The 12,432-nt window shown below is 61.9% G+C and overlaps 5 protein-coding genes across 5 annotated transcripts; all 5 read left to right on the forward strand.

Annotated features, from left to right (window-relative positions):
- Nucleotides 1-1,314: 1,314 nt before the first annotated feature.
- On the forward strand, nucleotides 1,315-2,859 carry VDAG_03429 (uncharacterized protein; the record flags this gene model as incomplete). The annotated part of the gene is made up of 4 exons (XM_009657294.1): nucleotides 1,315-1,375; nucleotides 1,505-1,550; nucleotides 1,598-2,615; nucleotides 2,668-2,859. The coding sequence occupies 4 exons, from the start codon at nucleotides 1,315-1,317 to the stop codon at nucleotides 2,857-2,859; spliced, it is 1,317 nt and encodes a 438-aa protein (XP_009655589.1).
- A 1,107-nt stretch (nucleotides 2,860-3,966) lies between these two features.
- Nucleotides 3,967-5,091, forward strand: VDAG_03430 (uncharacterized protein; the record flags this gene model as incomplete). The annotated part of the gene is made up of 3 exons (XM_009657295.1): nucleotides 3,967-4,021; nucleotides 4,303-4,804; nucleotides 4,869-5,091. 3 exons carry the CDS (start codon nucleotides 3,967-3,969, stop codon nucleotides 5,089-5,091), a joined length of 780 nt encoding a protein of 259 aa, XP_009655590.1.
- A 782-nt stretch (nucleotides 5,092-5,873) lies between these two features.
- Nucleotides 5,874-6,503, forward strand: VDAG_03431 (uncharacterized protein; the record flags this gene model as incomplete). Its single annotated transcript, XM_009657296.1, has 1 exon — nucleotides 5,874-6,503. The coding sequence occupies one exon, from the start codon at nucleotides 5,874-5,876 to the stop codon at nucleotides 6,501-6,503; it is 630 nt and encodes a 209-aa protein (XP_009655591.1).
- Nucleotides 6,504-8,008: 1,505 nt separating this feature from the next.
- Nucleotides 8,009-11,307, forward strand: VDAG_03432 (DUF221 family protein; the record flags this gene model as incomplete). Its single annotated transcript, XM_009657297.1, has 4 exons — nucleotides 8,009-8,104; nucleotides 8,158-8,703; nucleotides 8,844-10,984; nucleotides 11,031-11,307. 4 exons carry the CDS (start codon nucleotides 8,009-8,011, stop codon nucleotides 11,305-11,307), a joined length of 3,060 nt encoding a protein of 1,019 aa, XP_009655592.1.
- A 503-nt stretch (nucleotides 11,308-11,810) lies between these two features.
- VDAG_03433 (uncharacterized protein) lies at nucleotides 11,811-12,308 on the forward strand (the record flags this gene model as incomplete). Its single annotated transcript, XM_009657298.1, has 1 exon — nucleotides 11,811-12,308. The coding sequence occupies one exon, from the start codon at nucleotides 11,811-11,813 to the stop codon at nucleotides 12,306-12,308; it is 498 nt and encodes a 165-aa protein (XP_009655593.1).
- Nucleotides 12,309-12,432: the final 124 nt, after the last annotated feature.

The following is a 12,432-nucleotide window of genomic DNA, read 5'->3' on the forward strand; positions in this document are numbered from 1 at the left end:
GGAACTGAGTGATTGCCGGTAGCACATCTTGACAAGCATCCCATCCATGGCAAAAGACCTGGACGGCGAGGTGACGGGCTGCCTCATCTTTGGACTGAAAGGCTCTGTTGCTCAGAGATTTCAGGCGGGCATGAAGAATGGCGTCGACTGACTTTGACGCTTCGCGTTTTATTGCCGCATTCTGGAAATAATCTGCTGCCGTCCAGAGTTTGATGCTTTTGGCAAGCCGATCCGATTCAGGCATGTTTTCGGAGCACACCTTGAAGGTGCTGCACAAGGCAGCTTGATACGCTATTGAGATGTAATGGCCCAAGTTCTGGGTGGTGATGATGCCGACTTCCAGTCTTATGATGTGAGTGCTGTTCTCTGCAAAAGGCTTCGTCAAGGCCGTCTTGAAATAATCGGATCCGTGGATGAGGATATTCTGATGAACAAGCCACTCTTGATCGCCACATTTCACGGTGATGATTGGCTGGGGGTCCCTGAAGATTCAAGTTAGTACATCTGGCTACACATTCGCTCCACAGAGTGAGAGCGGCGGGGACTTGCCACAAGTTGCACACTTGGTTCTTGACGGTCTCGGGCTTCTTAGTAGGAGCCTCGGCCCCTACTGGGGAAGCTGCGCTGGTCATGATGCCAGCTACTGGTGGTCCGAGCCTCAAGATAGATCCGAAAGGCTGAACACAAGATTGTACCGAGTTCGTCGACCCCAGCATCAAGGACATTCATGAGACCCACGGTTTAGGTTCAGGTGATGATGAACGAGAGCTCAGTGCCTTTTGTATCCGGAGGATGAGTAAGTTGTGTAGTATCTCAAAAGTCCGGAAATCCGGGTCCTTCTTTAGATAAAGAAGGGCATATTCCGTTATGGGCAGCTGCCTCGGCCGTGGGGTGTTTGTTGTGGTTGGGAAAGAACGCAAGTGGCCGCAGATTTATGTTACATTTCTCCAAGGACAATCACAAGACTAGGATAACTACAAGAGGCAGTCCTGGTGTTCCATACATTTACCGGAATATATGGGCTTGTCTATTTAAGGACCCAAAATACACCAACTGCAATTGCCAACGAGATCGTTGCCTAAGCTTAAAGGGCTGCGTCGTCGTCTGCATCAGCCCCTGAAATATGCATGTATTGATGTGAATACTGTCTATAAGGATATACGGCTTGAAGATTTAGGCTCCCAGACTGCATATGCAGACTGAAAGGTGTGGATACGTACATGTGGGCCTCGACCTCAGACTGTCATCTGCCTGATCGCCAACTCTTGAAGAGGCAACAGCCATGAAGGAGCAGTGCAACTTCATCAAAACATCATGAGCCAGCAGCACGGGGGCGCTCCTCAGGGGCACACCCGAAATAAGTCGGTCACAAAGTGTAAGTCGTCCGGGTGAAGCTGCATCTCGCAAGCTCCACAAGCCTAGACCAAGGCTCAACCACTGGACTCGGGCGGACTGAGCGACTCACGACATGCCATGGGATGGGCGCATGCTAATCCTTCAACAGCGTCTCGTCCAAGATCGTCGACTAAGGGTCCCCTCGATCTTGCAGAGTAGGACCCCATCTGATTTGGGGCAAGGACCATGCTGACGCTCCCAGCACCCCCCTCAACGACCCCCTCTCGTCTCCCTCACGCCTCGAACCCCTCCAGCCCAAGCGCGCCTCGAGCCAGCGCCCACCAGGCCACCCATCACCGAGCTTCCGCTCGCCAGCCCCGTCACCCGCCCCGCCTGCCGTGCGCGCCTCGATGACCAAGAACTTCAGCTTTCTGCTGCGCCCAGAGATCTACCAGCCCCTGCTGCCGCTCAACGTGCCCGTGGCCTTCCGCAACTCGACCAAGCAGCCGCGGCCGGATGCGCCACTCGCCGAGCTGCTCAGCCAGGGCCACTTCCGGGCGGCGGCCATCTCGGCCGTGCAGGAGCTGACATCCGCGTCGCCCCGCGCTGCGCCCATCGACCCGACCGACCACCGGCGCATCTTCGACCTGCTGTACACGCGGCTCGCGTGCCTGACGCTCTGCGACGCGACGTCGACGGCGGCGCAGGAGGTGCGGGCGCTCGAGGACCTCAACAACGCAGCCATCTACGTGGACGACGACACGGGCGAGCACCTCGTGCCGTGGGCGCTGCGCGTGCTCAACGTGCGGCTGCAGGCGCTCGGGTTCGGCGACCCGCGGCGCGCCGTCATGAGCTACCACGACCTCGCGCGCGAGGCGCGCGACCAGGGCGCGCGGGCGGCGGCGCGGGCGCTCTGGCGCGGGCGGCTGCACGACCTCGGCATCCAGGTCGCCGGCGCGCTCGTGGAGATGGAGGACCTCGCGGGCGCGGCGCACCACCTCGGCACGCTGCGGGACGGCGGCGACGGGCGCATGGCGCTGACGCGGGCGCTGCTGTGGCTTCATCTCGGGGACGTGGCTGCGGCGCGGCGGTGCGTGCGTGGAGCGCACCGGGGCGAGGGGCGGCATGCCGAGCAGGTCATCCTGGCGCTCTGCGAGATGGCGGATGGGGAGTACGAGGCGGCGCTGCGGCTGTGGCAGGCGCTCCGGCAGGAGGTCGACGACGAGATGGTGGGCGTCAACATGGCTGTGTGTCTGCTGTACACGGGCAACATGGACAAGGTGAGTCGGTTACAGGCAGCCAGCTCGCGTATTGTCATGCTAACAGGTGTAGGGCCGTGAGGTGCTCGAGAGCATGGCGGGCTCTGGTCGTTCCTCGCACACGCTGCTGTTCAACCTCAGCACCATGTACGAGCTGTGCACGGAGAGGAACCGCGCGATGAAGATCAAGCTCACGGAGAGGCTGGCAGGGCTGGATGCGACGGAGAGCGGGTGGGAGAAGACGAATGCCGACTTTAAGCTGTGATGGGTATGGTTGGCGCTACAGATGGCTACAGACTACTGAATTTCAACATGGCAATTCCCATGATATGTCATATCGTTGATCAGTGTAGCCAGGCCTGTTGGCAGGCATTCCGACATCTCTGGCAATCCCTCCCAGCTGGGACTTGGCAGCTCACAGCTGGCAACTGGCAGCTCACAGCTGGCATCTGCACAGGCCAGCATTGCGTGCTCCTGCTCGTGCCGTGCAGCATCCCCTGAAGACAAAGCCGGCCAATCGAAAGCAGGGGAGGCTGGGTGGAGCTCCCCCGCAAAAAGGTTCCTGATCCACATCCACAGCGCAGCGCCATCACGAGCACTGTGTACACTGCCTGCTTGTGCCGTATCTGCCCCATGTCCACAGTGCACCAGACGACACTACGCCGGACTCGGTACCTCGCCAGCTCGCACTGGACAAGCTCGCACTGGACAAGCTCTCCACTCGGAGGTGCGTGTTGTCAACAGCAAACATAGTTCATCGGACGTCATGTCACTCGGCAGCACACGCCCGCCGAAGGGGAACCTCTCAAGCCTCTGTCGTGCTCATGCCCACGCAGCCCGGGGCCAGGGCGACGCGTTCGCACGCTGCAAGACACAAGGGATCCAGCCCGTCCCGAGCCACTGCCCTGCTTGGCCCTTCCGTGGAGGAGCTGGATGCAGTGCCGATGTCGTAGTACTTGTCGCCAGCAGGGAAGGTAAGGAAAGGTACCTACCTACCTTCGAGTACATTACCTTAGTAGCAGCAGCAACTGTAGTAATCAGGCCAGAGATCCATCTAGAGCCGTAACAGTAGCACTCGGCAGCTGGTCAGCAGCAGCACCAGCACCAGCAGCAGCAGCAGCAGCACCACCACCACCACCACCACCTCCCTCTTCCTCGCACTTCACCTCCTTCTCCCTCCTCTTCACACTTCTGCTCCCCAGCCCTTTTCCATTCCTCCCCATCCCCCAACATCGCCAATCACCATCGAAACCCACCCCATTGCCATCAGCACCTCCGTCTACAGCTTCCGCTCGCCTCCGCCGTCTCGCTGTCTCCCCCCCGAGCATCCTCGAGAGAGAGCCGCTGTGCGCTTTGCCCTTACGTCATCGCCATGGACGCCAACCCTGCCCCCGGCGCTGTGCCAGCTGTCGCCGGCATTGACAAAGGTGAGCAAGCCGTCGACCATTTCGCAGCCCCATTCACAGCATCATGCATCGCCAATTTTGCCGTGTGCGCGCGCTCTGCCGTGGCGCGCGCGGCGCATTGCTGATCTGCCGTCGCCGGGAAGCGAGGGGCGGTGCGGCGCCAATGCGATGCGGCTGCCCGCTGCTGGGTCGTGTCTTGCGCACCAGCCAGCCGGCCAGCAAGCAAGCTGATGGCGAACCCACGTCCTGCTGATGGCCTGCCTCGCCTTTGCGTGTTGACACGCTGCTGACGTGCCGTCCAGTCGTAGCCGAGCCAGCGGCCGCCGCGCCTGCCACCGCCATCGATGCCCCCGCCACGGCCGCGAACCCTACTGCTGCCGATGACGCCAAGACGGCCGACGAGCAGCCTGCTGCGCCCGCGGTCCCGGCTGCCGCTGCTGCGCCCAAGGCGGCCACCGTCGAGGATGCCTCGGACAAGGGCACGCCCGTCGCCGTGTCAGGCGCGGCCGAGCCCTCGAAGCCCATCCCTGGACTGACCTCGTCCGAGGCCGCCGCGCCCGTCACGGCCGAGACGACGGCCACGGAGGGCGTCAAGGACGCCGCGGCTGCCGAACCCGCTGACAAGACGGATGTCACGGCCGACGAGCTCGTCCAGGACAAGCCCGTTGGTGTCAATGGCGTCGCGTCCCCGAGCAAGGACGCCGAGATGACGGGCGCTCTCAAGGAGACAGATGCCGCCCCTGCTGCTGCCCCTGTTACCGAGGAGCCCGCCGCCGCTGCTGCTCCTGCTGACAAGCCCACTGAGTCCAGCGAGCCCGCCGCGCCCGCTGCCGCCGCCGACAAGAAGCGCAAGGCCGACGAGCTCGAGCCCCGAGGGCGACGGCGCGGCGCCCACCAACGGCGACGCCAAGAAGAGGAAGCCCGGCCGCCCGCCCAAGGCCGCCGCGGCCAACGGCACCGAGAACGGCAACGGCCACGGCCACGGCGAGGACAAGGAGGGGCTCGGCGAGAAGCTTGCGAAGAAGGTCAAGAAGGTGCTGCCTGCGCCTGGCAAGACGGCGCGCAAGACGCGCAGCCAGGGTCCTGCTTAGGCTTGGACCGAGTCATTTGCTTCTGTGGCTGCAGATGGCCTTTTTGGGTTGCTAACGAGGTGGACTTGACGCGGTGGACTGGCATGGTGGCTGTGAAATGGTGGACTGACATGGTGGACGTGAAATGGTGGACCGACACAGCGGACTGACACGGCGGACATGGCAACACGTGGACATGGAGGTGGTGCTGGTGTTTCTGTGCAATGGGTGATATTTTTTCCCCTCGGTTTCTGGGTCTTGCGTGTTTTCAACGGGACAGCCTGACACGGTCGGATGATGGCTATTGTGATGACTGGCAGGCTGGGTCCGAGTTGTACATAGGATGATGGGCTGCGATAGGATGCGCGCAAAATGGAAGGTTCTGCTTTGTTAATGGCTTGCTACGGCCTGCTACGGCCTGCTCCGGCCTGCTCCAGGGCTCGAGCTGTGCAGTATGATATGCAGGACTGTGCTTTTCGTCTGGGTATGCTGATGCATGGTATGCCCTCAGGAGAGTAATCATTGGTGGCTACCTAGTTCAGGCCAGTTGTGTCGCATGGCACCCAGCAGCGACCGAGAAAATAGATGGCATTGTACGATCAGCAAGTGATATGGCGCGAGCTTTGCAGTGTAGTTCTCGTGGGAAGCCGTCATTGCAGAATCACAGTCTGCGCACTCGCGATGTCCACATTTCCACGTGAGAGGCGTACCAATCGAACACCTGCCAGTTGCCCGGCTCAGATCATGCTTGATGCTCGAATCTATCTATGCCTGCATCGCAGCGCTCGATGCAATCCCGACGCATGTCCACAGCTGTAGGCGACAAGTCGTCGCTGAAGCCCAGGTGCCATTTCGAGCCACGCTGCCTGGTGGCAGCAGGATCCAAGCAAACGGAAACGCTCACCGTCCACCGTTTCCACAACGCAAAACCGCTCGTCCCGGCCCCAGCAGACAGACGCCAGCGCCTGACTCAAACCCCCAACCCCCAGCACCCAGCACCCAGCACCCAGCACCCAGCACCCAGCACCCAGCACCCAGCACCCAGCACCCAGCACCCAGCACCCAGCACCCAGCACCCAGCACCCAGCACCCAGCACCCAGCACCCCCTCGTGTCGACCACAACAAACCAAGAGACGGGTTGCATTCCTCGGCGGCCTCACCTGTCCTTTGTGGCACTTCAGCACGAGCAAAGGCGCCGATCACAGGGTCCGCGGAGACGGAGGGCATCGGGGGCGGAACAGCGCGTGACGTCAAGGGATCAACAAGCGTGCTCCTTTTGGAACCTGGCTCCGCTGCAGTGCCAGAGTGCTCATCGTGCTTGGTCGCTCGCCAGATCTTGGTCCCCAATGCGCAGCAGCTTGTTGGTCCCCAAGCTCCTCCCCCTCTGGGGCTTCTGCAGTGGGGACCGTTTTCCCCCTTTGGGAACCTGTGAGAAGCTTGGTGCGTGCCGGTTTGAGCGAAAGCTGGGAGAGGGCGCCGATCGCGTTGGCGTGCTTGGCGGGCGTGGCAAGTTTAGAAGGGTCGAGAACCCTTGGGTTTTTTTTTGGTGGTTGTGAGGGTCGAGCCGGAACGACAAGATTCGTTGCTTTAGCATGGATTGGCCGCAGGTTTTCGAGCGAAGAAAGCAGCTTGTGGCAAGTGGCCGAGGGGCCCGGGGACCAGTCATGATGGCTTCGTACCTGATTGCTGGTCGCTCAACTCAACTCCCCCCTTGCCGTCCTGGCCATGTCGTTCAGCGACCCAATGGGCTCTGCTGCATCGAGAGCACGGATGGACATGGCCGACGAACGCCTGGGTGCTCGTCAAGAACCGACCTGGTCTCGCATAAACTACCGACTGAAGCACTGCCTTTGCGTGGGCCTCGTATTCCGACCCAGGCCAGGCTTGAGGGCGGCCCAGCGGCTGTCCCGGGGCGCCCCCACCCGACAGGCAAAAATAGCACAGGCATGCCAGCGACTTGCTGTCGATGGTGTGCACTCAGCACAGAAGAGGGCCTCAGAGGCCTGTGGATCGGTGCACGGCGCTCAGGAGGTCGGCCAATGGCTGGCATGGAGCACCTTAGGGAGGTCTACATAGTACCTACCTGTAGTGCCTGTAGTGCCTGTAGTGCCTTGACTGCGTGCCGCGGGAAGAATTTTCGGCGGCTGTCGACGGTTGTTTCGTGTCGAGGCGCTGACGACGCCGGCGAGGTACCTCGACGTGGGTGCAGGCCGTGCGGCGAGACAAGTCACTCTCGGAAACGCCAGACAACCGTTAGCCCACCGGTACAGTAGTACTGTCCCTTACCTGGCAGGCACTGACTTCATCACCAGATCCAGAATGCATGCCGTAGCGGCATGCTCGACACCCTCAAAGTTCTGCCTCCTTGTTCTGTTCCTGTGCCTGTTTCCTGGGGCATCCCTCCACCGACCCCATCCCCTCCATTTACCCTACCTACCTTACCCAGTCCTAACTTTTCTCTCGCCCTCTCTCCATGCTCGGCCCTCCTACAACACGACCGCCTAGATCTCCCACTCGCTAGAGATCGAACGCCGTCACGACACACGAGAACACGGACGCACAACGCCAGAAACACCAGCACAGCACAGCATTCTTTTCGTCCCTCGTTCAGCCGTGCTTTCTGGGGCCTGTTTCAATAGTCGACCAACGACCACAGACAGACACACACCCCGGACAGTCCACCAACGTCATTTCCCGGCTGTCAATTCCCGACTGTCAATTCGTCGTGGCCATCTTGCACCTTTTCGTCTCTCTCTCGTCCCCCTCGGCGACAACCATCGACAGCCAAGCGACGAAGACGACCCGTCGTTCGTAACACACCTACCATTGCGGCTGTTTGGTAGACCCCCTTCCTCGGGATACGAACGTCACCTGCCGACCTGCCCTCCTCTGGGCCCCGACATTACCTACACACACACAGAGAGAGAGAGAGAGACCATGGATCCCGTCTTCCAGAGGATAAGGGCCCGGCAAGACAAGTTTGATGCTGGCCAGGAACTGCTGGATCTCTTGCAGGACCCCTTCGCCGGACAGGTATGCTTTGCCGTTGAAGTTGGCCTTCCTTCCCACTGACGTGACCTCGACAGCTCCAACAAACCTCCTTCTTCGCTGCCCTCGGTACCTCGGTCCTGTTCACGCTCGGCATCGCCATTGCCTTCTCCTTCCTGCGTCCCTACAACCAGTCCGTCTACGCCCCCAAGACCAAACATGCCGACGAGAAGCACGCCCCGCCGCCCATCGGCCGCAAGCTCTGGTCCTGGGTCTTCCCCCTCTGGAGCACCACCGAGTACGAGTTCATCCAGTACGCCGGCATGGACGCCGCCATCTTCATGCGCTTCGTCGAGATGCTGCGCAACCTCTTCGTCACCCTGTCCGTCTTTGTCCTCGCCATCCTCATCCCCGTCAACCTCACCCAGGTCGACGTCTCGGGCGAGGGCCGCGCCTGGCTGGCCATGCTGACGCCCTCGAACGTCTGGGGCGACGCCCAGTGGGCCCAGGTCACCGTCGCCTACGGCATCAACGCCATTGTCATGTTCTTCCTGTGGTGGAACACGAAGAAGGTCCTGCACCTGCGCCGCCGCTACTTTGAGAGCGACGAGTACCAGAACAGCCTGCACGCGAGGACCCTGATGGTGCGTTTACCTGCCTCCTCTCATGCCTGGCCAGCATGACCTGACCTGCCCCCCCTTCATCCCTGGCCTTTCCTCATCCCTGGCCTTTCCTCATCCCTGGCCTTTCCTCATCCCTGACCAACTGACTGACCAAATGACAGCTCTACGATCTTCCCAAGGACCGCAGCTCCGACGAGGGCATCGCCCGCATCATCGACGAGGTCGTCCCCAGCTCCTCCTTCTCCCGCACCGCCGTCGCACGCAACGTCAAGGATCTGCCCAAGCTCATCGCCCAGCACGACCACACCGTGCGCAAGCTCGAGTCCGTCCTCGCCAAGTACATGAAGAACCCGGCCCAGCTGCCGCCCACCAGGCCGCTCTGCAAGCCCTCGAAGAAGGACCCCTCGTTCAGCACCTACCCCAGGGGGCAAAAGGTCGACGCCATCGAGTACCTCACGCAGCGCATCAAGACGCTCGAGATTGAGATCAAGCAGGTCCGCCAGAGCGTCGACAAGCGCAGCTCCATGCCCTACGGCTTCGCCAGCTACTCCGACATCACCGAGGCCCACAACATTGCCTACGCCTGCCGCAAGAAGCACCCCCACGGCTCGACCATCAAGCTGGCCCCGCGCCCCAACGACATCATCTGGAACAACCTGCCGCTGTCGGCGTCGACGCGCCGCTGGAGGCGCGTCATCAACAACCTGTGGATCACCCTCCTCACCTTCATCTGGATCGGCCCCAACGCCATGATCGCCGTCTTCCTCGTCAACCTCAACAACCTGGGCCGCGTCTGGCGCGAGTTCCAGACCGAGCTCGTCGAGAACAAGACCTTCTGGGCCTTCGTCCAGGGCATCGCCGCGCCCGCCATCACCTCGCTCGTCTTCCTCGTGCTGCCCATCATCTTCCGTCGCCTGTCGATCAAGGCCGGTGACCAGACCAAGAGCGGTCGCGAGCGCCACGTCGTCGCCAAGCTGTACGCCTTTTTCGTCTTCAACAACCTCGTCGTCTTCTCCCTGTTCAGCGCCACCTGGACCTTCGTCGCCGGCGTCATTAACAGGACCGGCCACGGCGCCGATGCCTGGGACGCCATCCTCGAGGAGAACATTGCCGACACGCTGTTCCTCGCCCTCTGCACTGTCAGTCCCTTCTGGGTCAACTGGCTCCTCCAGCGCCAGCTCGGTGCCGCCATTGACCTGGCCCAGTTCTGGCCCCTGATCTACAGCTTCTTCGCCCGCAAGTTCTCGAGCCCCACGCCGCGCGACCTCATTGAGCTCACGGCGCCCCCGGCCTTTGACTATGCACCCTACTACAACTACTTCCTCTACTACTCGACCATTGCGCTGTGCTTCGCCGGCATCCAGCCCATCACCCTGCCGGCCGTGGCCTTGTACTTCGCCATTGACGTCTGGCTGAAGCGCTACCTCTTGCTCTACGTCTTCGTCACCAAGACCGAGTCGGGCGGCATGTTCTGGCGCGTCGTCTTCAACCGTGTCATCTTCGCCACGATGCTCGCCGACCTCGTCTTCTTCCTGACCTGCTGGGTCCGTGGCGAGGGCGCCCACCACACCCACGCCCTCGCCATTGTGCCTCTGCCGTTCCTCATGCTCGCCTTCAAGTTTGTCTCCTCCCGCCAGTTCGACGACAAGATCCGCTACTACTCGACCCTCAACGTCGCCAAGCACCCCGAGAGCGGCCTCCAGAAGGAACAGCGCCTGCGCAGCGAGAGGCTCGCGTCGCGCTTCGGCCACCCGGCCCTGTACAAGCCGCTCATCACGCCCATGGTGCACCAGAAGGCCCAGGCGACGCTCCACATTGTGTACAAGGGCCGCCTGTCCGACGGGCGCGAGGCCGGCGGCATGGACGGCATGTCTGTCTCTGGCTACTCGGACACGTTTGCGCTGGACCCCATGAACGCCGGCAAGCCCGGCAAGCAGATGAACACGAACGTGCCCGGCTTTGAGTTTGTCTCGGACTCGCACATGGATTTCGAATTCTACAAGAACCGACCGGAGTTCGCCGACGAGCACGGTCAGGGCGACCTCTTTGGCGCCGACGCCGACAGGATGAGGCCCGGCACCCCCGGTTCGCACGGCGGCGAGTCCGACTACTCGCGCCCCGGCACGCCCACGATGAACGCCATGGCCGGCGGCATGACGGGCTTCAACCGGCCCCTCCACCGCGCGCCGACCCACGACTTCACCACGGCGGCGTCAGGCTACCACTCGCCCACCGGCGGCCGCGCATCGCCCGGCCCGGGCTTCCCGCAGGGCATGGGCTACAACCGCTCGCGCAGCCCGCTGTACGCCAACGCCCACGGCAACGGCAGCAACACGGCGCTCGTGCAGGACGCGGCGGGGCATGGGCATGGGCATGGGCATGGGCGCGCCGGCCCCCAGCTACAGCAACAACAGCGTCGGCGGGGCCCGCGACCGCAGCGTCGACAGCTTCCGCATGGCGCCCACGCCGGGACCCAGCACCGGCGCCCTCGGCGGCGGGCCGAGGGGATATAGCAACCTCCCTCAGGCCGAGGCGGAGCAGAGCCCGGGCGACGCGGACCCCAGCCAGTACGACTACTTCCGGGGCAACGCGCGCAGCCAGAGGCGGCCTGGCGAGGGGTGGTAGGGATGCCCGAGTGCATCTCTCGTTTCTGTCTGTTTTTTCCTCTTCTTTGTTTTGGATCGCACAAAGCACCGGGCGGCGTTGGCAGGGGATTTTGCCAAGAGACTTGGGGTCTTTTTGCCCCTCGCTCTCTTGTTCTCTTACACTGTACGGCACGGCAACGAGTGCGCTGTGGCCTGTTCATAATTGGGCGGTAGACCTGTACAAAGTTCATGATGGATGAAAAGCGCGGCACTATAGACTGGATCAAGTGTGGGGGCGGGTAGAGGTAGAAGATTTTAATCCACAATCCACATTGTAGAGTCACCGCGGTGTGGGCGGAAGTGACTCGAGAGGCGCGTGATGATTGCTCGTGGTATGACTGCGGTGCCTTCGCCTTCACGCTTGAATGCCTTGTGGCTGCTCGACCGATGTTTACAAAGTCGGCATTCCGCCAATCATCATCTGACCAGCTGCAGATGCAGATGCATATCCTGATTTTCAGTACGTTGAGAGTAGTTACTTTCATGTCCCAGCCCGGCAGCATCTTCACAAGCATGAGCATCACTCGGACGCCCAGTCACCAGCCGATGGCCACGTATCAGTACTCCCCCGTCGACGATAGGACGATCCGGCTCGTGACGCTCCTCCCCGGCACGCCAGCCGACACCCTCTCTGTCCATCTGCATGCGCACTCGCTCGACGACGCCGCCGCGCTCCCGGACTATGAAGCCCTCTCGTACGTCTGGGGCTCGCCCGCCGAGTCCTTCCCCGTGACCGTCGCGCCGCCGTCCCCCGCGACCGTCGACGGCGGCGCGACGCTCACCGTGTCGCGCAACCTCCACGAGGCGCTGCTGCACCTGCGCGGGCCGGCCGCGGCGCGCACCATGTGGATCGACGCCCTGTGCATCAACCAGCAGGACCTCGGCGAGCGGGCCGCGCAGGTGCAGCACATGGGCGCGCTGTACCGCGAGGCGGCGCGCGTTATCATGAGCTGGTGGGTAGTGATGGCTTCGGCGCTTTGAAGGGGACGTGCGAGCAAGGGCGTGCAATTCATGAAAAATCTCTCATTGAGAGCCTTTATAGAACGGCGTTCCGTGTGTCGTCCGCCACAGGAGTACACAGGATCATAATCGATTCTCACGCAGA

This window comes from Verticillium dahliae, genomic scaffold (genome assembly GCF_000150675.1).
Source record: "Verticillium dahliae VdLs.17 supercont1.5 genomic scaffold, whole genome shotgun sequence".
NCBI classification, from domain to species: domain Eukaryota; kingdom Fungi; phylum Ascomycota; class Sordariomycetes; order Glomerellales; family Plectosphaerellaceae; genus Verticillium; species Verticillium dahliae.